This window comes from Lacerta agilis, chromosome 2 (genome assembly GCF_009819535.1).
Source record: "Lacerta agilis isolate rLacAgi1 chromosome 2, rLacAgi1.pri, whole genome shotgun sequence".
Taxonomy (NCBI): domain Eukaryota; kingdom Metazoa; phylum Chordata; class Lepidosauria; order Squamata; family Lacertidae; genus Lacerta; species Lacerta agilis.
The window spans coordinates 79,429,148-79,455,348 of record NC_046313.1 but is presented as its reverse complement, the minus strand read 5'-3'; the positions used below and the strand labels follow the sequence as shown (position 1 = coordinate 79,455,348).

Here is a 26,201-nt window from a genome sequence, read left to right as displayed (position 1 = left end):
GAAGGGGACTTTTTATGAGCAAGACAAAAACTTTGGATTCAATAAACTGCCTGAACTATTTGGAGGAAGACTGAAGTAGAATGGAGTGTCAAAGGAGGTATTCTTTTTCATGATCCAGGTGTTCCATTCTTACAGAATCTACAATTTGCACAATTTGCATTTGCAAAAAAAACCAAATTCCTTTGTTGCTTAATTCTTGAGTTAATTATACTGTGCAAATGTGCACCTCTTTTCCATTACTTGCATTTTGAGATGTCATTTTTGAATGCCCCCTCTTTACTTGGAAAGTAGTAGTAGATTGTGAACCTGCTCTCTGATGTCTATGCCAGCTTTCTACTTGTAGGAGGCATTAAAATAAGCCACTATCACCCCTGACTTGCAGTTGGAAGTGGTGCATTCCATAACATCACTTCAGGGCTCAAGCACTACATTCTCACCTTGTTCATCTATATATATATAGACCAGGCTTCACTCATTTCCTCTGAAAGGCAGTGTTCTTTGTAGTAGTAGTAGTAATAATAATAATAATAATAATAATAATTTATTTATACCCTGCCCATCTGGCTGGGTTTCCCCAGCCACTTCACCCTTCATTGATATACATTGCATGATTTTCACCCAGTACTTATTTGTAATGTGTTAAATAGATAATTACAGGCATTTTTCTCTTTGTGCGTGTGTGGATAATAGCCTTTATTTAATAATAATCTTTAAAAGTCTTTGTGATCAGAAAATGTGTATATTACAAGCGACTAACATAGGCCTGCTGAAGAAGAGCGGGTAAAACCTGTTTCGCGCACATGCATGTCCTTTATTTGATAGTTGCAACATTAAGTGATTGATTACTTCTGATTTAATGAGAAATAGAGCATCACAGATAAAACTTCAATATCTCTCCATATAATAAAAATGTAAGAATGTCATTGCATGCAGCCCACATTGTAGTGCTACATCACAATCCCAGTTCTACATGAAGTCAGGGTGGGGTAGACACTTAAGACAGGAAAAGTTATAGTTTAAAACAATGGCAGAAGTTTGGGTAAAGTGAGGGTGGCGATACACTGAGAGGAAAAATGTGGCTACCCCTTGGTTGAAGTATATATATGTGTGTGTGTGTTAGGAGGTTAGTCTGGCATTCCTTTTTTTAGGCACTACTCTAGCCAAAATACAGCATTTAACATTAATTTATATAAACATTTCTATCAAATATTTCAGCAACTTCAGCTATCTTCATAGAGTTTGACAGTTTGAATAATAAAGCCTTCAGTTTATTAAATAGCGCTTGCAAGTAATATTGATTATTTCTTTCTTTGTGTTCAAACTCAAAACCAATTGTTTCCTTCAGTTTGCCTTGTGGGAGCATGAAATTAGGAACATATGCATGGTAATTAACAACATATGAAGGATAAATTGTGATTGCTGTCTTGGTCTAGTGCACAGGCTAGGCTTTGCGGGGTAGTGATTTCCTACCTCCAAGACCCAATCTATAATTAGTGCAGGCACAGATCTATGTGTTTAATAAGGATGTTAAAACTGTCTCTCCACATTATTTAATTTTTGTGACTTTACATGCGATGAATTTGTAATATTGGAATGGGTCTAGAGTTTACACCTTTTCTTTTTGAAGAGTCTGTTTGATGTAACTTGAGGTCCATCTTGTACAGTCGAATTACGCTTCATTGTAATAAACCTCAATCTCTTGTTGAGTTTTCTTTGGATTGTTGTTGGACTATTGTTCTTTCATTGTTACTCTAATCTGAAAAAGAAATAATTCTCTTTCTCTCTCTCTCAGAAGTGTAGAACTGCAGCTTTGGGCTCCTTTAGTGACATGGGATACTATTTGTAGCAAATCTGAAAGTACAAAATAACACAGATATTTTCTGATATTGGGCCTTAGGAAAACATTGATCACATAAACTAATCGGTTCTTTTTCCTGATTGATAAAGGTAGGAACTATTAGTAATTCACTGACTCACTTCATATTGGTTAGAAAGGGGACATGAATTAAGCTGCTATAGATAAATTCCCACCTGAAATGAAACAATATGAGAAGCCATAAGCAACACCTTTTATTGAAAAAATAATAGAGCCAGTGTGGTGTAGTGGTTAAGAGCGGTAGACTCGTTATCTGGGGAACCGGGTTCGCGTCTCCACTCCTCCACATGCAGCTGCTGGGTGACCTTGGGCTAGTCACACTTCTCTGAAGTCTCTCAGCCCCACTCACCTCACAGAGTGTTTGTTGTGGGGGGAGGAAGGGAAAGGAGAATGTTAGCCGCTTTGAGACTCCTTCGGGTAGTGAAAAGCGGGGTATCAAATCCAAACTCTTCTTCTTCTTTTATTGAAAAAACGCTGTATAATTTCATTTGGCATTCAAATTGAGAAGCTGGAATGTGAATAATTCTTTAGGCTCTAGCCAATTTAACTCATTTTCCATGATGCTCACTTTGTTTCTGAGTCAGTAGCTGCTCTAGAGAGTAAGTTCAGTGAGCAAAGTCAGGGATTTCCTGTTGTGGGCCCTGAAATGGTTTATGCTTAAGGATCTTTGCCTTTCTCAGGTGACTGAAACCTACCGGTAGTTTTGTGCATGATTCACTGGCTTGGAGGTTAGGAAGTCTAGATAAATTATTAATACTGATCCAGCATCTCTGAAATTTAATGGGAACTTTGCTTTAGATCTCTGATTCCAGAATCTATTATTTGGCAAGGAATGCAAAACCATTATTTTTACTTTGGATGCTTATAATTAATCCTGGGTTACAAGTCCTGTCCATTGGTAATAAATGTACCACCACTGCAGACATGGTTCAGTGAACTATGGCTTGTTTACAACCATGCATGCATATACTGATGGGATATAAGACCTGATGAAGATTATTAATGCTCTTAATATTTCTCCGATGACTTGTTTGAAAAAGATCAAGGAGATTTGCAGGAAAAAGTACACAATATAAAACTAAACAATTAAAAACAGCAACAATTTATCCATTTAATAAAAAAAGCCAACCTATTGTTCTGTGCACCATAAAAATGGACAGAGTCAATTTAGTTTTGTTACAGAAAGGTACACTCTCTTGGTGTTTTTTTCTTGTTGAATTTGATATTCAGCAAAATTATACAACTCTTTGTGGCTTCGCAGTAATGTACAGTTTGTACCATAGGTTCTGCTGCTTAGTTTGCGCTTTGAATCTGCATGGATTGGCCTTCATGAAACCAGCCTGTTTCTGTTTACCAGTTACTGATTATATCCGTTTATTAGCCTTTACAAGTAATTTCTTCACACTGTTTACGTAACCCTATCATTTATCATTCTACATTATAGACTGTCGAGTGCATTGTTGTTTGCAAGCTTTTGCAGCTAGTATTTCAACTTCTGTTAAGCTAGCATACTCCTAAAACTCAGAGGATTGTTTCCCACTCAAGGAAACTTGGGGTCAATTCATTTTTGTGTGTGTGTTACCTCTCAGTCCTGGTGTGTAGACCAAAGGATTTTTATAGCAAAAGCCCCAGGCAAGAGAGACTTGCTTTTCAGCAATGATCAGAACAAATTAAAAGCTGCCCATAAGTTCAACAAATGTTAGTGGCTAATTGACAGGCTGTGCAGTCCCGAGGCAATACATTTACATTTATAGTTCAAGTAAGATACACCTGAAACAAGTCTTAATTGCGAGCTAATTAAATAGTGTAGCTGCTTGGTAGTTTGAATTTCAAGCCCATGTGTCTGTAGGTGTTTTATTAAACTCATATGCTTGGTGAACAAAGTAGTATGCTTTCAAGTTCAAAGCTTATAAGGGAAATGACCATAGCAGATAGGCACTTATTAGTTTAGCCACTGGCCAATTTAAGGTCCTTATTCATTAGTTAGGCCCCTGGCTGTGTTGCAGAGGCTTGGGGCCAAATAGTATATACCTGACACTTTCATCATCCTGAATACCAAAAAAATAATAACTAAAATAGCAACATTTCAAGTAGGCCTCATTTGCAAATAAATTGCAGTTAATTTTCTTAGGACTTCTGGCAGCAAGTCCTGTTTGAATGAATCACAACAATACTTCACTTTTGCTTTCATGTTGGAATACTTTTGAAAATCTATTTATTTTCTTTCGTTTATCTTCCACCTTTCTTCCATCAACTCAACAAGGTTATGAAAAGGGATGAGATGGAATTCTGTACTTACAATTTGGAAATAATAGCTAACTGAAGTCATCGAAGTCGTTCACAAGAGAGTTGACATATGGTATAGCATGCATTTATAAAGTTCTCAGTATATTGCAAAACACTAGCCATTTAAATACTATAAAGAGGCATTCATATCCAGATTGAAAACCTAGTGTAAACAAACTCAGCTCTTAATAATCATTCATGATTTTGCGCCAGTCACTGTCTCTCAGCCTAACCTACCTACCCCCAGGGTTATTGTGAGCATAAAATCAGAAAGGGGAGGACCATAGTCACCAGCTTGAACTTCTTGTAGAGATTGTAGGATATAACTGTAACCAATAAATATTTTCAAAACATTTAATTTTGATAAACTGCTTTTCAGGGCCAGGACCTAATGAAAAACATGACTGCTCCCAAACAATCCTGGGAACTGCAGTTTGTTAAGATTTCTGAAAATTGTAGCTCTGTGGGGCAAACTACAGTTCCCAGGACTTTTTGCAGGAAGCCAGGTGCTTTCAGTGCTTCTCTGCTAGGCTTTTGATTTATTTTAATTTGTGCACTTTGGTGTTTAAATGTTCTCTTTTGTCATCCTTTGGTATTTTTAAAGTTCTGAATAGCTGGGGCAGGGAATTAAAGGCAGAAAAACAATACATAAACCAACAGAAGTGAAATGGATAGCACAGTGCTACCTAAGTACGGTGGTAGCACATTTTGAAAGGTCAGTTCTTCTGACTCTGCTTGGCTTGGTGTATAGTGCGCACACACACACACCCCTACCTGCTCAGCCCAACGCATTAAAGAAGCCTTGCTGCACCATTCAGAGACCAATAATTCTCCTCAGGGTGCCTCCAGAAGCAAAACCACTTCTTCACCCTGCTGCCTGGCAGGGCCAGACCCTCACAGGAGCCATGTGCTGAGGCAGTTATGAATGCAGAATACTTGAACCTGAGGAGGCTAACAAAGAGGCACATGTTGACTCAATGCTGCATTATCATGTACAGAGGGGATTGTGAGAATGGACATTGCTCTTGTCACCAAATAGTATTCAGTGTTGCAGTATAGCTCACCTTGTTCTTTTCAGCAGCGTGTTTTCCTACTAACTAGGCCCTGGATTTATCATCAGGGGATTGATGCAGATTGTATGGTGCTTTCACTCAGCAACTAATCCAGTCCTGACCACTATGGCCTATGTTCTCTGTGGCAAGCACTCGTAACATAAAGTGGATGAGTTTACCATGGGCCAACAACAAACCCACTATAGTAAAAACATTTTCCCCACCCTTTTTGTGGCTGGCCTATGTTCTTGTTTAGTAGTAAATGACTGTAAAGGTTTTCATCTGCTTCTAACAAGGCATAATTTAGCGACAACAGAAGAGACTACTGGGAGGTAATTTTGCCTCCTTCCTGTTTCAGGAAACCTTTTTAAACTTGATATGCTCAAACCTAAAGATAAGATAAGCAAATGAAAAGGCAGCTAGACAGGGTAGCCAGATTACAAGGTGCACTCTGAAAGCACTAAACAGTATCTGTTTTGATCCTTTAAGTAGCAGTTTACATCTCCTTAAAAGAGATTTGACTCAGATGCTAATTACAGCCGGATGCATTGTTTTCCTTTCCCTACACCTGCTTTTGACTTTTAAAGTTGGTGAGCAACACTGCAGGTTTATACATGCTTCTGAAGATACAGAATCCTTTTGTTTAGTGCAGCACTGTTACCAAACATGGCCTCCTGCAAATTTGCAGGAGTGTGTCTAATCAAGACACACCATGGTTTTGCAGTTGCTTAAACCCCTATGAAGGACTAGGGGGTAGGCCACAGCTGAGTGACGAAGTATGTGTTTTTCACCCCAGGTTCAGTCTCTTGTTATAAGGTTTTTTAGGTAGCAAGACTGAAAGAGAGTCTAGAGAGCCACTGTACCATCAGGATAGACCAGGGGTGGAAAAGCTTTTTTGCCTGAGGGCCATCACATGTAGTATAGAAATTATATGGCAGGTGGCCTAACCCCTTGCACTGGGAAAACACACTTGTCGGCTGGCTGTTGAAGGATCCAACCTGGATGACAGCCCTAGCAGTCCAAGAAGCGAGTAGCTGGTTACACTACACTCTGCATTGGAGCCACTTGCTACTACAATACAGTGGAACCTTGGTTTTCGAACATAATTCGTTCCAGAAGTTCGTTCAACTTCCAAAACGTTTGAAAACCAAGGCACGGTTTCTGATTGGCGCAGGCGCCCTGGAAGCAATAGCCGACAGCCACATTGGACGTTCGGGTTCCGAAAAACCGTTTTTTGGCTTTCAGAAGCCAAAATGTTTGAGTACCAATGAGTTTGAGAACCAAGGTTCCACTGTAAAACTTGTGCTTCTGTTGCCAAGACAATAGAGACACAATTGTCCCCAAAGCAAGACCAATATGTTTCACACGGCTACTGAAAACCACACTGTGCCTTGCATAGCTTGTTGGTCCTGCTTTATAAGAAGAGGGCTGAATGGAGGCTGAGGCTCTTGCTTGCCTATGTAGAAACCACTGACTCCTGCTGGAATGTAGTGGGTAAGAGTTCCATCCATTGCTCTGTCTACCACTGACACATGGCCCTGGAAGATTACATTTGAGTGAATGTGGCTCTTAGACTAGAAAAGTTTCCCCTTCTCTGCTTTGTAACCATACACCTATTAGCGTACATCCCTTGGGGCGGATCTTACAGAGGACTGCTGAGTAATAAATAATAATTGTATCTCATTGGGATTCCTCTACATGTTTTGTGAGCACAATTAGTATTCATTTGTAACCTAATACTGCCAGAAGTTTGATTTTCCATGTTTTATTCATTTTGTTCTATTTATTGCATTTATATCCCACCATTTTCTCAGAGGAGCTGGAGATGGTGTACATGATTCTCCCGCTCTTCATTTTACCCTCAACAACAACCCTGTGAGGCAGGTTAGGCTGAGAGGCAGTGATTGGCCCAAGGTCACCCAGTGAGCTTGATAGCTAAGTTGGGACTTGAGTGGGCTCTCTCGGGTTCTAGTTTGACGCTCTAACCACTACTCACACCACATGGCTTTAGAAAATATGGAATGCTTTTAAAATTGCCATCCTGTTAAAATGGATAACAGTTTTCCTCTGAGCTGGTAAGAGTATCTGGCATCTGAAAGCAATGCTTGAATAGTAAAATCCCAACCCAGTAAATAGTCATAATTGGTCAGGTATTAGTGCTTTATAAACAGTGAATGTCTGATCAGCAGCTGATTTAAATTTTAATGTCGAATGGCTGGAAGCTGAAATGCAGGATCACTCAGAACAGTTCTCCAATACATTCCCACAGGATGAAAAGCCTCTTAAAGTGAAAAACAAACTTTTAGCCTGGAGTTCCTAACCTAAATTCATTTGTGTTGCAACTCTGTAGGAGGTAGGGAATGAATTTAATCCATTGATTGTACTGAGAGAATACAAAACCGTGCTTGGTTTTCCTACCACAATTATAGAGGCCAGGAATAGTGCTGAGGGGTGGTTTAAAGAAGCTGCCCAGGCAGGTTTTGCAAAAGCTTTGTGAAAGAAAGGAAATAGTCAACTGTAGTTAGAGAGTATAGCTATTATTTTCATTGTTCATTCTTGAGTATCAATTTTTAGTGGTAGTACAAGGTGTTCAAAGTGTTGGAACAAAGGTAGATATTCTGTGTAGGCTACAAATTCAGATGTCTGAAAATGCAGTTTTCTTTACTGAAGAGTCTTCAAGTGCTGATGTGACTTATTCCCAAATTATGCTAGCACAACCTTACTTTAATCTCAGTTAAGCTTGTTCTATGCAAGCTTTAGTTTATTTACCTGAAGAATAAGAGAGAGAGAGAGAGTATAGAGCTAATTTTTCACATGTTCTTGATTCTTTGTGTGCAACCTAAATGCATTAAATAGCTATCACAGTTGCATGGATTTCATATTTTTACTTGGTTTCTTCCTGACTTCTGATCTGGACAGGTACTCCTAACAAAAGATCACTTGAAGCACAATGCTTTCCAATGGAGGCAGTTAACGTTCAGCTAAAGTCATCAGAGATGGAAGAGCCAAATGAATTCATATGTGAGCTGAGTCTAAGTTATCTTCAAATTCAAAGTAATTAGTGTACAACAAACTTTTCTCTTTTTTTCTCTGTAGGCTTTATCGCCAATTGGAAAGAATCCCGGGTTACTTAATATCACCTTTAAGTATGACAGTAAGTTCTCCTTCCTGTTTCCTCTGAAAACACCTTAACTCATTTCATTTGTTAATATATTAAATTACTTTTTAACACCATGTATTGAAGTAATGTATTTTTTTAAATCAACAGTGATAATAGAGAATTGTTGAATTAGCACATTTTATTTAGTTAATCTAATTATTTAGAGCAGAGTGGCTAATCTCCCAGACGTTGTTGAACATCATTTCCCATCAGCCTTAGCCAACTTTGTCAATGATCTCATCATGGGAGTTATATTCCTGCAACATTTGGAGGGCCAGAGGTTAGATGCACCTAATGTAGGCCTGTTTGCATACCTTGAAGACTCAGAACGTAACAACATAAAAAACTGTGTATGCATAATGTGTGTGTGTGTCTACACAAAACTTGCCTCCCTAGCCATTTATTTCATGTCATTTATAACTCACCTTTCTGCAAAACAAAGCATTCAAAGCAGTGTACAAACACAATTTGTTATAACAAAGACGATTAAAATGATTAATCAATAAAAAGCAACCTCAGCAGAAACAACACAAGAACAAATAAACAAAACAGTAAAATTCGGAGAGCTCTGGTAACTGAGGGATGCATGTTTGAATAAGAATTGTCTTAAGCTGTTCCTCTAGAATGAAAAGAAGCCTGTTGGATCTCACTAGGGAATGGTGCTCTAACTGCAGCAACACACTTGTTCACAGAGAAAAGAATGAAAGGGCTTTAAGCTACTTACATGCTATGGCATGCTTATGCAAATAAGGCAGATGATACTGGTTTTTACTGGATCTTTGGTTGGGTTTTGGAAGAAAGGAAGTCCAAGGGAGCCAACATTGCATACTCTCACTATTGTAGTTGCTGTATACAGGGTATTTCATAAAGACTACAGCCTTCATTTCTTTAAAGAAATGGGAGTGCCGGATCACCTCATTTGTCTCCTGAGAAATCTCTATGTGGGACAAGAAGCTACAGTTAGAACTGGATATGGAACAACTGATTGGTTCAAAATTGGGAAAGGAGTACGACAAGGCTGTATATTGTCCCCCTGCTTATTTAACTTATATGCAGAATTCATCATGCGAAAGGCTGGACTGGATGAATCCCAAACCGGAATTAAGATTGCCGGAAAAAATATCAACAACCTCAGATATGCTGATGATACTACCTTGATGGCAGAAAGCGAGGAAGAATTAAAGAACCTTTTAATGAGGGTGAAAGAAGAGAGCGCAAAATATGGTCTGAAGCTCAACATCAAAAAAACTAAGATCATGGCCACTGGTCCCATCACCTCCTGGCAAATAGAAGGGGAAGAAATGGAGGCAGTGAGAGATTTCACTTTCTTGGGTTCCATGATCACTGCAGATGGTGACAGCAGTCACTAAATTAGTAGACGCCTGCTTCTTGGGAGAAAAGCAATGACAAACCTAGACAGCATCTTAAAAAGCAAAGACATCACCTTGCCGACAAAGGTCCGTATAGTTAAAGCTATGGTTTTCCCAGTAGTAATGTACGGAAGTGAGAGCTGGACCATAAAGAAGGCTGATCGCCGTAGAATTGATGCTTTTGAATTATGGTGCTGGAGGAGACTCTTGAGAGTCCCATGGACTGCAAGAAGATCAAACCTATCCATTCTCAAAGAAATCAGGCCTGAGTGCTCACTAGAAGGACAGATCCTGAAGTTGAGGCTCCAGTACTTTGGCCACCTCATGAGAAGAGAAGACTCCCTAGAAAAGACCCTGATGTTGGGAAAGATGGAGGGCACAAGGAGAAGGGGACGACAGAGGATGAGATGGTTGGACAGTGTTCTCGAAGCTACTAACATGAGTTTGGCCAAACTGCGAGAGGAAGGATAGGCGTGCCTGGCGTGCTCTGGTCCATGGGGTCACGAAGAGTCGGACACGACTGAACGACTGAACAACAACAACAACAGCCTTCATTACCATGAGGAAATAACAGAGACTAGAGAGCCAGACAACGATCCACCCATATTTAACCCCATAAAACTGAATAATTTACAATGTCAATTCTTGCTGAATTGTGTTTCCTTGTTAACATTGGACCCTATATCATATTACATAAAATTTTGTCATTAATGGTTTATTTCTAATGTGGACCATGGATACCTTATTTTCCGCCTTTCCATAGTTAGCATTCTTAAAAGCTATTTTCTGTCAAGTACAAAAGATTTATTTACCCGAAATCTGTTCTTTGTTCTTCTGAAAAGAAATCAAAAGTAATGGATTAAAATTGTCATTTTTTGAGCATAAAGCCTTAGCAACAGGAATCCAAAAATGCAAAGCTAGCTATTAATTTGATCCAGATGTTGCAGGAAGCTCTTGCTCAAAACTTCCTATTAAAAGACAGGTTTCTATTTTTGCTAATAGGAAGCTCTCGCTGTCCTTCATTTGAATTGCGCTGCAGAATAGGAGCTTTCACTAATTTATAGTTTTATCATGGTGGAGATCTCAGAGCAGTCATCTAGAGAACAGAATTATGAGGCTTGATAGATACCAGGAACATCTTGTGCAGACCTTTTGTTTAAAAAAAGTATATTGACTAAGCTCGTGAATGTGTCTTTGCATAAGGCCTGGATTAAATGTATTTCACCCGATTGTTCTTTCTTTAGACTGTACTCCTTATTTGAGCTCACTGGGAAAGCATATAATTGGTGATGTACAGAACATCACTATTAGCCAGTATGCATGCTCTGATCAAGTTGCCGTGACAATACTGTGGACAGCAAATCCCATTGGTAAGTAGAATAAAAAAGAAATTGTGCTCATGTGCCCTTTGTAGTAGCAATTAGTTGATGACTTCTGTTCATGGACGCTCCAAGTAGAATAGTTATTGTCACCATCCGGTTCTTCTCAAATCTCCTGAAATTAATCCCCCTAAAATTTGGGCTAGAAACTTGAGAAAATTTGTTAGGAAAAGAGTTGCAGGCAGTCCAAATAAGCTAAACTAAGCACTCTAGCGTGAAGGACACTTATTTTCAATGTTTAAAATGGTACTCTCATCATTTTTTTAAAAAAATGGCAAGTTCTGTAAAATTGCTTAATCTTTAAGAAGTCCTTTGAAAATCAGTTTCAGCCCAGATTAGGTTTGAACAGTTGGGGGCATGTTTAACCTTTTCCCATTAAAATCACTGGGTCTTAAAGGTGCATAATTTGATTCATCCCCCTCTAGGATAGATTGTTTGTGCCCCTCCCGCTTTCCATTTACAATTGTGATTTGAGACATGCTTAATTGGAAATTGGAATTTAGTGAATTATTGTACCTGTCTAATGATCGCTAAGATTTGCATGCCACTTCTCTGGACGATACCTTGAATCTGTAATATAAAGTAAGGAAAGTATAAACAGCATTTATAAACAAAATTCAGTGCAGGGATACACCTTACAGAACAATTGTGTCTTTCAGTGTGTATTTAAATCTGTTAGTCTTTCAAAAGGGCTGAGGTCATGAACTGATTATAGAAATGTACTTTGCTGAAGAATTAGTAAATATATTTTGTGGAAACAGAAAAATGTCTAAGGCTTGATAACATGCAGCTTACCGCTGATGAATTTTGAATTGAAAACAATGAGCAGTTAGAGAGAGAAGGAATATGGAAGTGATACTCAATGCTTCCAAGAGTGCAGAGTTACTGAATTAGTAATCTGCAGCTGCAGGTTTGGCTGCATCCAATCTCCACGGGATACAAAGCTTGGTGCTTTCTCTTGTAATGATCAGAGGTTAATCCTTCTGAAAGCATCAAGAGAGAACTGTAGTTGAAGGATCTCAGGTAACAGGGAGCCCGTTAACTCTTCTCTTTCATGGTCTATATGTTAGTACAAACACTGCTTTTGTTCCTCTAAATATTAAGAACACAGTGGGTGGCTCATTTGTATTTCCCATTGCAAGATCATTTAGAGCCGTGAAATAAGATATTTTTGTGTGTGTGTGTGTGTGTGTGTGTGTGCGTGTGTGTGTTTAGAAGCCTGCATTCAAACACAACAAATATCCAGAGTTAAGCTATGGTAATCCAGTTTTGGTTTAAGTACTTTTGGACTATGGGAGTGTCCCCCAATCTTTATAAACATACACAGTTATCAGGCGCTGTGCTTAGATTCTCTTTTCACCTCAGCCTCTTACTCAGAATCTGTTTTGTTCATGAATGGTATAAGCACTGCAGATTGCAAACTTAGCCTTTCTTCTGAAGTGTGTGTGATTTACAAGATTCTTTGTAGGCCAGTTATGCAAAGCACCTTGTCTTAAAAACAAAAAAACCCACCCCTGTTTCTGAGACTTGTAACCATTTTTAACATGATCCTCATCCAAATCAAATTTCATGTACTTACAGTTGACGTTTTCAGTTGTTTTCAGAAATGTAGCTACGGTACTTTGAACACTTCTGAAATTCAGTAGGTGTTTTGGCCTTTCTTCCTATCTCCAAGCTTGAGGCCTGGGGCTCTTTTCAAGTTGAATTGTACTCTGGAGGCACTGTTTGCTGTTCATGAGAGGTGCTCTCAAGTGCTCCTCAGCACATGCTCAGGGACACAGGCCTGGCATCCAAATGCCTTGGCTGTGTGCCAAGGTCAGACAACTTTTGTGGCTGCCTTCCTCTGAGCAAGATGTAAGCGCAGCTTGTGCTCATCATCTAGCAATTTTTTTTTAAAAAAGTAAGATAGAGGGGCTACATGTGCTATTATGTGCTACATGTGCTACATTAAAAAAGAAAAATATGGTTATTTGCATGTTGGCGCCAGGGTATTTTAATATCACAGAGCCTCTTCCAGCTCAGTGCTGTGGGAACCACTGAAGTGTGGCTTTTTCATATGATGCACCATTAATAGTACAAAGTTTTTTGGGGGGGGTGTCACATGGGAGGAACCAGCTGATGAATATATGTCCTTCATATATAAAACACACATACACATCCAGCCTTTAAAAATGTATTTGATTTTTGTTTAAATGTATGCAGGTATTGAATTTCTGAAGGGATTTCGAGTGATACTTGAAGAGTTAAAATCAGAGGGAAGACAATGTCAACAGTTGGTCTTAAAAGACCCAAAGCAGCTGAATTCAAGTTATAAATGGACTGTGAGTAGTGTATTTTAAGGAAATAAGGTTGTTTTTTTTAAGAAAGTGTTGAATAATTCGGGTAAAAAATCCAGAACTATTATTTTATGAGAAGCCTATTTGAAGTTAGTGGAGCTTCTTGGTACACGTGACCTTGATTATTAGAACACATTTCCCCTGTTTTTATCAGAGCAGAGCATACTGCTCCTCTTTGAAAATTCCCCTGCTTACCTCTTTGCAGCAAGGAAATAGATGTATGAAGTGCCAGAAGGAAAGTGTATGACTACTTTGTGTGTGTGTGTGTGTGTGTGTGTGTGTGTGTGTGTGTGTGTGCTTCTGATCAGAATATTATGGGACAAGCCAAAAGACCTCTAGCTTGTGATTATACCAAGAACCACTTTATGAGAGAGAGGCTTTTACAAACTCCTGACTCCCACCAGCCCTAGTTTCTGCAAAATCATGAACCCGCCTGTGCCCTCCTTAAGAGAGTAGTTAATTAAGTCATTCAAAAAAGTAAGGGGTCTAGTCCCCTTTTGGTTCCCATGTGCTTCATTCAAGCACTTGCAAAGAAGAAAGATGGCAAATAAACATCCTTGCACTCAAGTGACCACGCAGCAAGCTTTAAAATACATTACTGGCTGACTTTAATTTCTATCTTCTCTTTCTCTCTCCCCCAACCATTTGCAGGGAGTGGAGTCTCAGTCTTTTCTCAATCTGAAATTTGAAACTGACTACTTTGTGAAGGTTGTCCCTTTCCCATCCATTAAGAACGAAAGCAACTACCACCCCTTTTTCTTCAGAACTCGGCGTAAGTACATTGGCAATTGCTGCTTTCTGCTTTTAAAGGTATCTGTGTCTTGAGTCTTTAAGGAAAGCAGGTAGCAACTTGAAACGCCGAAGTTTCAACTTCCGGCTAAAATCTACTTCAAATAAAATTGGAGGCCTTGGAAAGAAAGATGGGGATGGAATCACAGTCAACAATACAGGAAGTGTTTAATAAATGTTTTGATACATTAATAATAAGTTCATTTAATGGCATTCAGATTGCGCTGGCCCTCCCCCCCATCTCCCCATGATTGCTTTTAGGAAGGTAAAATAGCATTATAAGGTTGTGCCTCTGCTTGTCACCTATCAGGATAAGATTCAAATGACGATTGCAGCCATCCTACGAGTAACCTGATTGTCTGAATCTCTTTTTTCAAAGCTTGATGCTATAATTGCTTGATGCTACAATTAAGCAATTGTTAAGAGACCCTGGGGTTCTGTTTTTTCCTCACTTAGTGAGGGTCACATGACTTGCTGGTGTAAAGGAGGTCCTGCTTTTTATATGATGCCCAGCAAATATATGGGAAACTGCTATATTTGTGTAAGCTATTTGTTGGAATCCTTGACTTGCCTTATTCCAAGGACTCTAGGCAGGTAACAGATAAATAATTCTTTGACATTCTGAAGCCTGTGATATAATATATGATATAACCCAACCTTGACTCATCAAGGATGAAAGGAAGGATGTAAATTTATTTGTAAAACCTGAGTTTTAAAGAATCCATTATTGTTTTTTTTTTCCTTACTAGCTTGTGAATTGCTACTGCAGCCAGAAAACTTAGCCTGCAAACCTTGTAAGTGGAAATATTTGCTCAGCATTCCTTGAATGAGGATTGTATAATTAATAGTTTTCCTACAATAGTAATTAATGTTTAAATATCTCTTCCTTGATAGTCTGGAAGCCAAGGAATCTGAACGTTACCCAGCAAGGCTTTAATATGCATGTGTCTTTTGACCATGCACCGCATAATTTTGGATTCAGATATTATTATCTGCACTACAAACTTAAAAACGAAGGACACTTCAAACAGAAGACTTGCAAACAGGTTGGCTGAGCATGATTTATAACATTGTTCACAATGCTCTGTACATGAAACTGTTAAGCATAAAATTCCTGTAGGGACAAGTTTTTGAAAGAGATTCTTTGGACAGTTTCCTTTTTGAGCAGAACAAATAAAAATTTTCTGTACTGGTTGATAGGGATAAATATGTCACATGGTTTCTATATTTGTTCTAGCATGCCAACAGACCAGACAAAATTTTACTGCATGAAACAGGATCCAATGTGCTGGGGCTCATCTATGTTAAAATGTATCACACAAGTTGATTGGTTGTAGTTTAGTGGTGCCCATTGCTTTTTAGCAAATAAATTTGACTGATAGTTAAGTGTTAACCGCTCTGTGCTGGCGGACCTAATTTCCAGCAGATTTAGGGCACAGTTCCTAAATACAGTCGTACCTTGGAAGTTGAATGGAATCTGTTCCGGAAGTCCATTCGACTTCCAAAACGTTCGGAAACCAAAGTGCACCTTCTGATTGGCTTCAGGAAGCTCCTGCAGCCAATTGGAGGCCGCAGAAGACTTGTTGTATGTTTGGCTTCCAAAAATAGTTCACAAACCGGAACAGTCACTTCCGGGTTTGCAACGTTCGGGATCCAAAACGTTCGAGAACTAAGCTGTTTGAAAACCAAGGTACGACTGTATAGGAGTTAACACTGGTTGAAGAGCAGTAGGATTCAGCAGAAGCTCCACTATGCCAATGAAATGAAAAACATGCTGCATCTCAACAGGCACAGAATCTATGCACCCAACACACTGGTGGAGTGGATGAACGAGGGCAGAGTTATGGGCACCCATTTCAATGGCAAAACAGCTTGCCAGTCCTAGATCTGGTGCCATGCTTCTCTCTAAATTGACTGGACTGTGTGGATTGGCCACCTCTGTTTGTGGACATCATTTGGCATCAGCAGCAGCATGGCCTCTGATTAGGGAAGAGTGGTAGAATTTCCAGGAATTGTGTTATTGCATCTGTCATTTCGCCCCTCTGCGTTCCAAATTGCATGTTCCCTCCCAGACTGTGTTCTGGATATAGCAGACCTGCTGCCAGTGTATCTCTGATTGTGGTGTAATGTGAGTGCGGGGTTGCTGTCCTCATCAGTGTACTTGAAGTGAACTTTCTGGGATGAGGTTCATTGATTATTACAGCTGAGTGGAGAATATGCTACATTGCTCACAGGAATTTCTAACTAGGAAAACCCATTGGGAATACTCCCACCAAAGTTTTGAATGCAATGGTTTTTTCAATAGGATAGATTTAATTGGGTGCCCGACTTTCTCCATTGAAATCAGTGGGATTTGAAAGTGCTCAATATTGCCTGGATCATTCGCACTGTGCCAAACCTGGATCTCTTCTAATCATTCTGAGCCAAACAATGGGATCTTAGCAGTTATTTCTATTCACATTGCATTGATCCACATAGAATAGACTTTAGTATTGCAGCATGCAAAGTACTTGATAGCACAGACATACACCACAGTGTTTTGATCATATATCAGTATACATGCATGCTATTTTTTTGATTGTGAAAATTGGGTTTAAATTTTACAAGTGCTTCTGCATTTTGGGGGTGGGGGTAGGGAGTTTTGTTTTGGGTTTGTTTGTGTTTTTGCAACCTGGGAACAGTAAGCAATGTATCTGAGCTAAGGGTCATTTAAAGTTGTACATGTTTCTATTGAATGCTAATGTAAGGTTTTCACCAAAGACCACAAGAACTGCAATTCTAATTTCCTTGGGTTAAATACTGATTGCTTTCAATCATATGTATTCGTCTTTGGAATCTGCTCCCTTGGGCAGTCTGATACACTTGGCTCTGAACCAGCTGAGCCAGTCTGTGAGTGCAGCAGAGCTCTCATTTGACTCTGGGAAGGAACAGAGCCCTGTGTTCACTATTGGATTTTAGGTGATGGGCTCTGATTTCTTAATGTGAGACATTAAGTGGTTGGGAAAACCCAGCCAGATGGGTGGGGTAAAAATAATAAATATTCATTCATTCATTCATTCATTCACTTGACCAATGACTCCAAAGTCTTTGGGCTTAATAACATTGTTCTGTGTTTGCCTTTATTTGTACTGGATGAATTTCAGATGCAGTATGAATTTCCAAATTGACTACTTCTTAATAGGAGTGCACTTTCTGCTTAGCATTCAAATGCATACAAATGACTTACAAGAAAAAAAATTATTTCATTTCTCCGTAGGAAAAAAATACAGATGTCACAAGCTGTATTCTTCAGAATGTCTCACCAGGAGATTATATAATAGAGGTAATGCAATTATTTGTAGTCTGAGAAGTTGGGGCTGACAGAAATTGCTCTCCTTGCAAAATTAAAGGTGTCAGCATTCTGCATCTCCTTTGAAGTTGGGAATGTAGTTAGGCAATGCTACATCATTACCTTACTGCCATGGTGAAAAGGTTGCTTATTTGTAAATAAAAAATAGTGGTGGTAGCTATCTTGGTAACTCTTGATCCAGTTTTAAACCTTGATTCTTATCTTATTAACACTAACATTATTTGCAGGTTGGAGAGACACTTCAACATGTTTGAAGTTTTAATTTTTTTTCAAACATGTCTAATTAATTTCATAGCTCTAATTCGTGTTTTGTTTTTTTAAGTCAGACTGGTTCATTCATGTTTTCAGTGTGTAGTTGCTCTTGGATGTTTCACAGTTGATTCTGTGAAATCAATTCTATTAAAAAGCATTGTGTTTGAGGCAATACTAAGGTTTTGTATTTGATGCTAAAGGACTCATTCACACAGACAAGTCTTCACTTTTATTCATCAAATGAATAAAAAGTGTACACAATTCTTATTTTACCAATAACATCACTTTTTTCTTGACTCATGGGTACTTAGCAGTGATTTGTCATATCTCTAAAAATAGATATTGTTATAAAGCATTTAAAATTTCTTTCTCCTCTTTTTTTAAAAGCTGGTTGACGATACCAATACAACAAGGAAAACAATGCATTATGCATTAAAACCAGGTATGATATATGTCTACTTGAAAGAGATGTTAATTTTCCATTTCCATCTGAATAATAATTCTTAATCTCCAGTTAACTCCCAGTTAAGGTTAAAAGTTATGGTCCAGTTCTACACTAACCCTTTGCTCTGAAAGTTCTTACAGCTGTGGTCTTTCTCCATAGATCACTTGAAAATTGCTGATGTAGACCACTTAATGATTATTCCGCCTGTTGCAGCAATTGTAATGAGCTGTGCTATGATGCTTAATTTTATTGTAATTGCTTTTTATTTCTTGTATTGTATTTTTGCTGCTTCCTTTATTTCTTATATTGTATTTACAGTTTGAATTCCATAGAATTCAGATTGTGTTTTTCACAGACATGCTGCATACCACCTGAATGAAGCTTGTGGTGGTCTGCAGACCACAGTTTGGGAACCCCTGCATTACACCACAAGAAGAGGGCAGAGGCCCTTCCTCTCTCGTCAGTGCTCTACCCTGTGTAATGGGTTATCCACACAACGTTAAATAGTGCGAAGCATGTTTGACGTTGGGTTGTTCTACAAGGCGGAGTTTGTACAGCAAGCACAGCCATTATGGTGCCCTCCAGAAGTTGCTGGACTCCAGTTCCCATCAGCCATAGGCAAGTAATTGGGATGATGGGAGTTGTAGTGCAGTCTAATCTAACAACATCCGGAGCGCACCCTGTTGGCTGCCACTGGTGTACCGCCCTCTGCTGTGTGCTAGTTTCCCTGGATTGATGGTGAATTCTATAATTGTGATAATTGATGGAAAGATATATAGGGTGGAGGAATTTTTGCAATAGCGCCCCCCATACCAATTACATAGGGATGGGAGACTGGCCCTCTATTTCTGATGCATGCACTACAGTGGACTTAATAGAAATGAACAACATATTGCAAATATATGATTTAATATAGCAGTATTGCAAAAAAAGAGAGAAGCCATTTAGTTAATGTAGGCCTGCCAGCAGTGACATTAGGAAGATGAGATCGTTAAGAATATCCCAGTTTGAGAAGAGCTAATTTAGTGGTTTTCTTCTACTTTTCAAAGTGCACTCCCCGTGGGCCGGGCCGATAAGAGCAATAGCCATTACAGTTCCATTGGTTGTCGTCTCTGCATTTGCAACACTTTTCACAGTGATGTGCCGCAAAAAGCAGCAAGGTATGTATTTTTTCACTGGATGAATTATAAGAGGGAAATGTCTATAGCAGTGCTAACATTGGAAGGAAACATATTTGTTTCTAAAGCTGGATTCTGTTGTTAGAAGTGCTCTGGATAGCTCTATAGATAGAGCATGCGACTCTTAATTTCAGGGTTTGAGCCCCAAACTGGGTGAAAGATTCTTGCATTGCAGGGGGTTGAACTGCCCTGACACTTACGGATATAGGGCAGTATACAAATTTAATAAATAAAATAGATGTCCCTCGTGGTCCCTTCCAACTCTGCACGTCTGTGATTCTCCTTCAACCCTGTTTTGCTGCTGGAATCTGCAGCCTAACTGTAACCCTATATTGAGATTAACTTGCTCTTACTCAGCAAACCCTAGCCTTATCTTAGGGTGGTGAGATTTCCATTCAGCCAGGGGTGACACTGCTGTGACCTTTACCCAGAGGTGCACGTTATCTCCCGCAACTCCTCCAGTCAATCTTAGCAGTACTTGTAGTTTGGTATGTAGCTCCTGGGTCATGTGGTCCCTTTAGGGTAGCCATATCTTGAAGAGTAAAAGAGGATAGCCTGAGCCACAGCCAGCCCGAGCCAGGGAAAGGGGCACAAGGGGCTGCCACCATGCCTGTGTGCCTCTTTCCCTGGCTTGGGCTAGCAGCAGCCGCAGCATGCAGAGCAGCCTGAGCCCAAGCCAAATAAATAAGAAAACAAATAAATCCCCCCCCCAAACTCGAACATTTCCTTTAAAAGGTAAAATTTCCCCCTAGATGGGTATGTTGGCCCCCCAAAATAGGACATGTCTGGGATTTCCCAGATGTATGCCTAGGTCCCTTGGCCTTAGCAATGGCTGAAGTTTGTCTAGACTTGGTCCAGGAGTCGGCAAGGTTTACCTTGCCTGGGCTGGCTCACTCCAGCGGAGATCTCTCCGTGGGCCGGATCGTGAGTCCTTGGTTGGAGGCTGGGAAAAGCTAGGGTTGCACCATCACCAGAGCCCTTCTACAGGTTGTGCCCAGAATTAAATTGCTTGCATTGCTAGAGTTAAAATTATTGAACTTTGCTGCTTGACCATTGGTGGTACTTTTCTAATGTTTTGGATGTCATCTGCGCTATATGGGCTAGCCCATGGCATCTTGGTGCCTGAGGTGGAACAGCAAACGCCTTTTAAAAACACCCTGAAAGCTGCCTCATGGTGTCTAATGACAGGTGCAGCCCTGATCAGCTGTAGCATGTAGAGGATGTCAGTAATCTGCACCTGCAGAGAGTTGTTTGTGCATGTCTGTTAGACCCTAATGTTTCCATTAGCAGCTCTCCAGCGGCATAGTCAGTGAGCATTCATTTAACAGGCAAGCAGAAAGAACAGGCAAGCAGAAAGAACTATGTTAGATGGCTGAAGAGGATCTGGTTTTAAGGTGTCTGTAGTTGGAAGGGACCCAGGTGGCGCTGTGGGTTAAACCACAGAGTCTAGGGCTTGCTGATCAGAAGGTTGGCGGTTCGAATCCCTGCCACGGGGTGAGCTCCCCTTGCTCGGTCCCAGCTTATCAAAGTGCAAGTAGATAAATAGGGACCGCTCCAGCGGGAAGGTAAAATGGCGTTTCCGTGCGGTGCTCTGGTTCGCCAGAAGCTGCTTTGTCATGCTGGCCACATGACCCGGAAGCTGTCTGCGGACAAACGCCAGCTCCCTCGGCCTGTAGAGCGAGATGAGCACTGCAACCCCAGAGTCGGACACGACTGGACCTGATGGTCAGGGGTCCCTTTACCTTTACCTGGAAAGGAAAATGGAATATTTTGGGAAATTAAGAGAAATGTATGAACTGCTAAAGTTCCAAGCTGAAGCAGGGGGAAAAATGGCAGCACCTGTATGTATGTAGCTAGTAAAATCCTTTACTTTTTGTTTCAATTTAGAAAATATCTATTCCCATTTAGATGAGGAGAGTTCAGAATCTTCAACCTACTCTGCTGCCCTCCATGTGGAAAGGCAACGACCTCGGCCCAAAGTGTTCATCTGCTATTCCAATAAAGATTGTCAGAAGCACATTAATGTCATCCAGTGCTTTGCTTATTTCCTTCAGGACTTCTGTGGTTGTGAGGTAAACTCTTTGTAGCTGCTGCCAGTGCTTTGCACTTACTTGTGTGGACCTGTACAAGTTATGTAAATAGCATGAGCCTCATAATGGCTGGTTCTAGAAGTTGCCTAGCCATGAAATGAGTATTGGTGGACCATGCAAATATAAATAAAATAAATAAATAAATAACTGATGAAATGTTGGTTCCATAAAGCCCTGGAATCCTAATTCTATCTCTTAATACACTATTGGTTCAGGCAGTCTTCATTGTAAGCATTGGACTAGATCAGGGGTCAGCAAACTAAGGCCCACGGGCCGGATGCAGCCTGCTGGGCTCCTTAAATCCAGCCCACGAACCTTGCGGACCCTGCCGTCCGCTCGGTCAGTCCCCGTGCTAAACCGTCGCAGTGTGGAGGCCTTGCAGTGCGGGGACTGACTTCTGCGACACAATGCAGCTTCTGATCAGAAGCCGCTGGTGCCTTTGGGCAGGCAGCAACGCTGGCGCGGCCTCCACGCTGTCTCCTCTTCCTCCCACTCGGCTCTTCCCACTCCACCACTTCCTACCGCTCAGCTGCCTCAGTGGGAAGGAACGGACAGCGCCCAGAGATGGCCGACCAGGAAGAGCCGAGCAGGAGAAAGTGGCAGTGGCACGGAGTCTGCCTCCGCCACCCAGGCCAGCGGCATGGACTCTAGTCTGCACCCCGCCAAGACAGAGGACGCTGCCGACGCTGCCGACGGAGTGTGTGTGCTTTCGGGAGAGGGTGGGTACGGCCCCCCACAAGGTCTGAGGGTCAGTGGACTGGCCCCTTCCTGAAAAAGTTTGCTGACTGCTGGACTAGATGACCCTTAGGCTCTCTTCCAACCCCATAATTCTCTGTTTTTTTCTTTCTCTTTTAATATTCGAAAATATGTATTTTAAATAGCTAGATTTGGCAAAAAGTGAGGGGGTGGAATTAGCCTGCAAGAGTCATTTAGAGTTGTCTTTGTTCAGTGTTAATCCTGTCTCTGTGAGGTTTAAATTAATTGGTGTTTGTATGAATTTAAATGCTGATTTATTTTTTGCATAGAGATTTATACAGCATGTCTGACCTCTAGTGGTCAAATCTTTGTAAAAGTCATTGCCTGTATTCTGCTTTAGTTTCTTTCAGGAGGGCTAAATCATACCCAGAGTAGACCCACTGAAATCAATATCCGTTTATTTAACTAGTTTACTCTGGGTATGACTTGGTTGCGTACAAGCCATATTTTTTTAGAAAGGGTACCAATTTTTTTAAAGGTACAACTCCATCAGATCTTGTGTGCATGAAAATTTCACGTCAATATTGGGGACAGTTCCACACAAATACCTTTGACATATGCACTTACTGTCATGGAGCTCCAAGTGTGTATTACAGTGGCTTCTGTAATTAAGATGCTGCTTTTTGTGCAACTAAACATCTATATTATTGGGTGGGGGTTATAATGTAGGATTGAGGCAAGTAAACCAACTTTGCAATTTAGAGTTCATGCATCATAAACTGCATTGTGTGTGCAGTGTATGTTCACACACATCATACACACACACACCCCTATTATCTTGAAATTATTATTTTTCAAAAAATAATAATCTCAAAGTATGAACTTCTTAGACAACCGTATAATGCAGTGATGGAGAACCTGTAGCCCTCCATATGCCGTTGGACTCCCATCAGCCCTACCCAGCATGGCCAATGTTCAGGGAAGATGGAAGTTGTAGTCCAGCAGCATCTGGAGATCCACAAATTCCCCATCCCTACTTATGAAGGTCTGTGCATAAAGACACATACAAGTTACTGAGCATAGCTAATACATATTTAGTAAATGTCAGTCCATTAGATGATGGCTTTAATAATATTTTTTCTAGGTTTCTTTAGACTTATGGGAAGACCTGAGGATTTGTAAAGAAGGGCAAAAAGAGTGGCTTCATCGAAAAATCAATGAGTCCCAGTATATTATCATTGTGTGTTCCAAAGGAATGAAATACTTTGTGGAGAAAAAGAACTGGAAGCATAAGGGACCCAAGGAGAAGGATGCTGCAAAGGGAGAACTGTTTCTGGTCGCTGTAGCTATAATAGCAGAGAAGCTGCGCCATGCAAAACAGAACTCACATGACCTCTGCAAGTTCATTGCTGTCTACTTTGATTACTCCTGTGAGGGTGATGTTCCTGGTATTCTGGATTTAACTACAAAGTACAAACTCATGGATAACCTGCCTCAGCTTTACTCCCATTTACAGTCCAGAGATCTTGGCCTTCATGATTCAGAATTGTATCCTGTACACATCAGCAAAAGAAATTATTTCAGGAGCAAATCTGGGCGGTCTCTTTATGTAGCCATTTGCAACATGCACCAGTATATTGACCAGGAGCCAGACTGGTTTGAAAAGCAGTTTGTTCCCTTCCGCCCACCTCCCTTACATTACCAAGAGCCAGTGATGGAAAAATTCGACTCTGGATTGGTGCTAAATGACTTAGTTGGTAAACAAGTGACTGATGGGGATTTCTTCCTGAAAGCAGATGCAAATATTGTTCTACCTTTGAATTCAGACTCTCATTGTGTGATGCAACATTTTAATCTGGGTGAGGACAGAGACTCTCAGGACATTCAGAATAGTAGCTGCATTCTTCAGCCATTGCTACATGTTGTAAAGGCTGCCAATCTCCCAGATATGCCCCGGGACTCTGGGATTTATGATTCTTCTGTTCCTTCATCTGAATTGTCACTCCCTTTAATGGAAGGACTCATAGCAGACCAAATTGAAACCTGTTCCATTGCAGAGAGCGTCTCCTCTTCATCAGGACTGGGTAAGATGGAACAGAGAGTGAACTACACTGAAGTTACAGTCTAAACATTTATATAACTGGACATTGAGTAGAGTAATCTTGATCTGCTGTTCAACAATACAGCACCAAATTTTAGTTGTGAGCAATGAGGAATTAGCAGGATAGTTCAGTTGGTTAGGGCATGGTGCTAACAACACCATATACATGTATTGGGACAACACCTGTAAGGGACAGATGTATATTCCTGCATTGCAGGGGGTTGGACTAGATGATTATCAGGGTCCCTTCCAATGATTCTATGAGGTAATTAGAAAAACATATCAGCAAGTAGCAGGAGGTTTTGGGATGCTAAAGACCGAAAATAAATTTCTTATCCACTGAATTCCATATTTACTTCAACTCCACCCCCACCCACCCCCATATAAGTTGGGTGTGGGTGTTTCTTGCTTAAAATTTACACTGGGTTAGGCTTTTCTGTGCTGAACTTTTCACAGACTTTTGTGCAGCTCTGATTAATCTTGATACTGGCTTTTTCACCTATCAGAACTGCTCCCTGTGACTTTTTACACAGAACTAGCCTTTTCGCAGCTTTGGTCTACAGACAGCTTTGAATAAGCTTAGGTTTTGTATGCTACTTCTCCTTTTGTCTTACTTTATTTATCCCTCCAAAGCTCAGACCCCACCACTCTATTTTTGCATATTATCCTGAATATCCTCCTTTCCTCTCCTCTGCAACCCCTTCTGCAGAGGGTCAGAAGAACCTTCCAGAACAGATTCTGAGGGTTTGTGGAAAGAAAAAGAGGAAGTCTTGTTACACGAATGGAAATCCACATGTACAGAGCTGGGTACAGCACTGAAAATAGAAAAAGCCATTAGGATCCTTCCTACGGGGCAGTTGGTGGTAGACCACAGGGCAGGGGAAAGGAGGAGCAAGGAAAGTCTACTTGGAGCATGCTCCAAAATGGTCTTTTCCTGCCTCCCTTTCTTTTCCTGGAATTGTTTTGGGTCTCAGAGCTTGTTTGCATGTTTTCTACATGTTGTATTTTACTGTATTTTGAAATGAAGTTGAAACTACTTGGATAACTGGACATTTCCTATATTTTTCCTTGTAGGAGAAGAAGAACCTCCTTTGCTTGCTGCCACCAAATCCTTAGTGCCTGGAATATGTAAAGCAGAACTTCACTGCCATATCCGCACTGAAGAACTGCAGCCGATCGCACCTTTATAACACACTGCAAGATTGTTACGCATTGCCACTTTATCATCGACAGCCTCTGTGTATGCATTAATCTCTGCATTATCACAGCCACTTGACTTACTTGAAGGAAAATACACTTTCCTGGCAGATTATCTGTTGCTCCCCAGGAGAGTTTATGGCCAGTATATTTTTATACATAGTTCTTATAAAAAAAAAAAAAAGTATTTTCTGCTTTGATACTGTAACAGCTAAGATTTTTTTAAAAAAATAAGTTCTTCCTATAACTGGACTCATTATCAAGTTAGATATACAAAAACTGAACATGTCTACTTTCTAAAATAAATATTTTGAAGTACAAAATGAGTTGCCAGTAATGTCTGGCACTCTGATATTCAGTGCATTATGTTATATATGCTTCCGGCTCTTAAATATTAAAGTACTTTCTACAATAATAAGTCTGCAGCAGGAATTAGGGGTTGGAAGGGCAGAATTCAGTGTTAAAATGCCAAAGACTAGCTCTATAAAGGATAGACTTTATTAAAAAAAAGAAATCTCTCATTTTTTTGTTCATGTTTATCTGCCCCGTTGTGTTTTGGTAGAAAATTAAAACATGTCACATTTTTTGTGTCTTATGTTAACCTGTGGACATATTTATGTTAATCTTTATTTTGCAATTTCAGTT

At 40.2% G+C, this 26,201-nt stretch overlaps 1 protein-coding gene across 2 annotated transcripts in view; it reads left to right on the top strand.

The window, feature by feature from the left end:
- The window catches only part of IL17RD (interleukin 17 receptor D), a 49,382-nt gene extending 23,658 nt beyond the window's left edge, over nucleotides 1-25,724 (top strand). The window contains exons 2-13 of one of the 2 annotated variants that reach the window (XM_033140962.1): nucleotides 8,311-8,368; nucleotides 10,989-11,114; nucleotides 13,326-13,444; nucleotides 14,111-14,231; nucleotides 14,998-15,042; nucleotides 15,143-15,294; nucleotides 17,505-17,570; nucleotides 18,237-18,291; nucleotides 19,344-19,454; nucleotides 21,381-21,544; nucleotides 23,403-24,342; nucleotides 25,434-25,724. In XM_033140962.1, the coding sequence (XP_032996853.1) occupies nucleotides 8,311-8,368; nucleotides 10,989-11,114; nucleotides 13,326-13,444; nucleotides 14,111-14,231; nucleotides 14,998-15,042; nucleotides 15,143-15,294; nucleotides 17,505-17,570; nucleotides 18,237-18,291; nucleotides 19,344-19,454; nucleotides 21,381-21,544; nucleotides 23,403-24,342; nucleotides 25,434-25,549 (2,073 nt within the window). In that variant the 3' untranslated portion in view covers nucleotides 25,550-25,724. Of the gene's footprint in view, nucleotides 1-8,310; nucleotides 8,369-10,988; nucleotides 11,115-13,325; nucleotides 13,445-14,110; nucleotides 14,232-14,997; nucleotides 15,043-15,142; nucleotides 15,295-17,504; nucleotides 17,571-18,236; nucleotides 18,292-19,343; nucleotides 19,455-21,359; nucleotides 21,545-23,402; nucleotides 24,343-25,433 lie in introns of both variants that reach the window. The other variant, XM_033140961.1, reaches the window with a different exon arrangement.
- The last annotated feature ends 477 nt before the right edge of the window (nucleotides 25,725-26,201 follow it).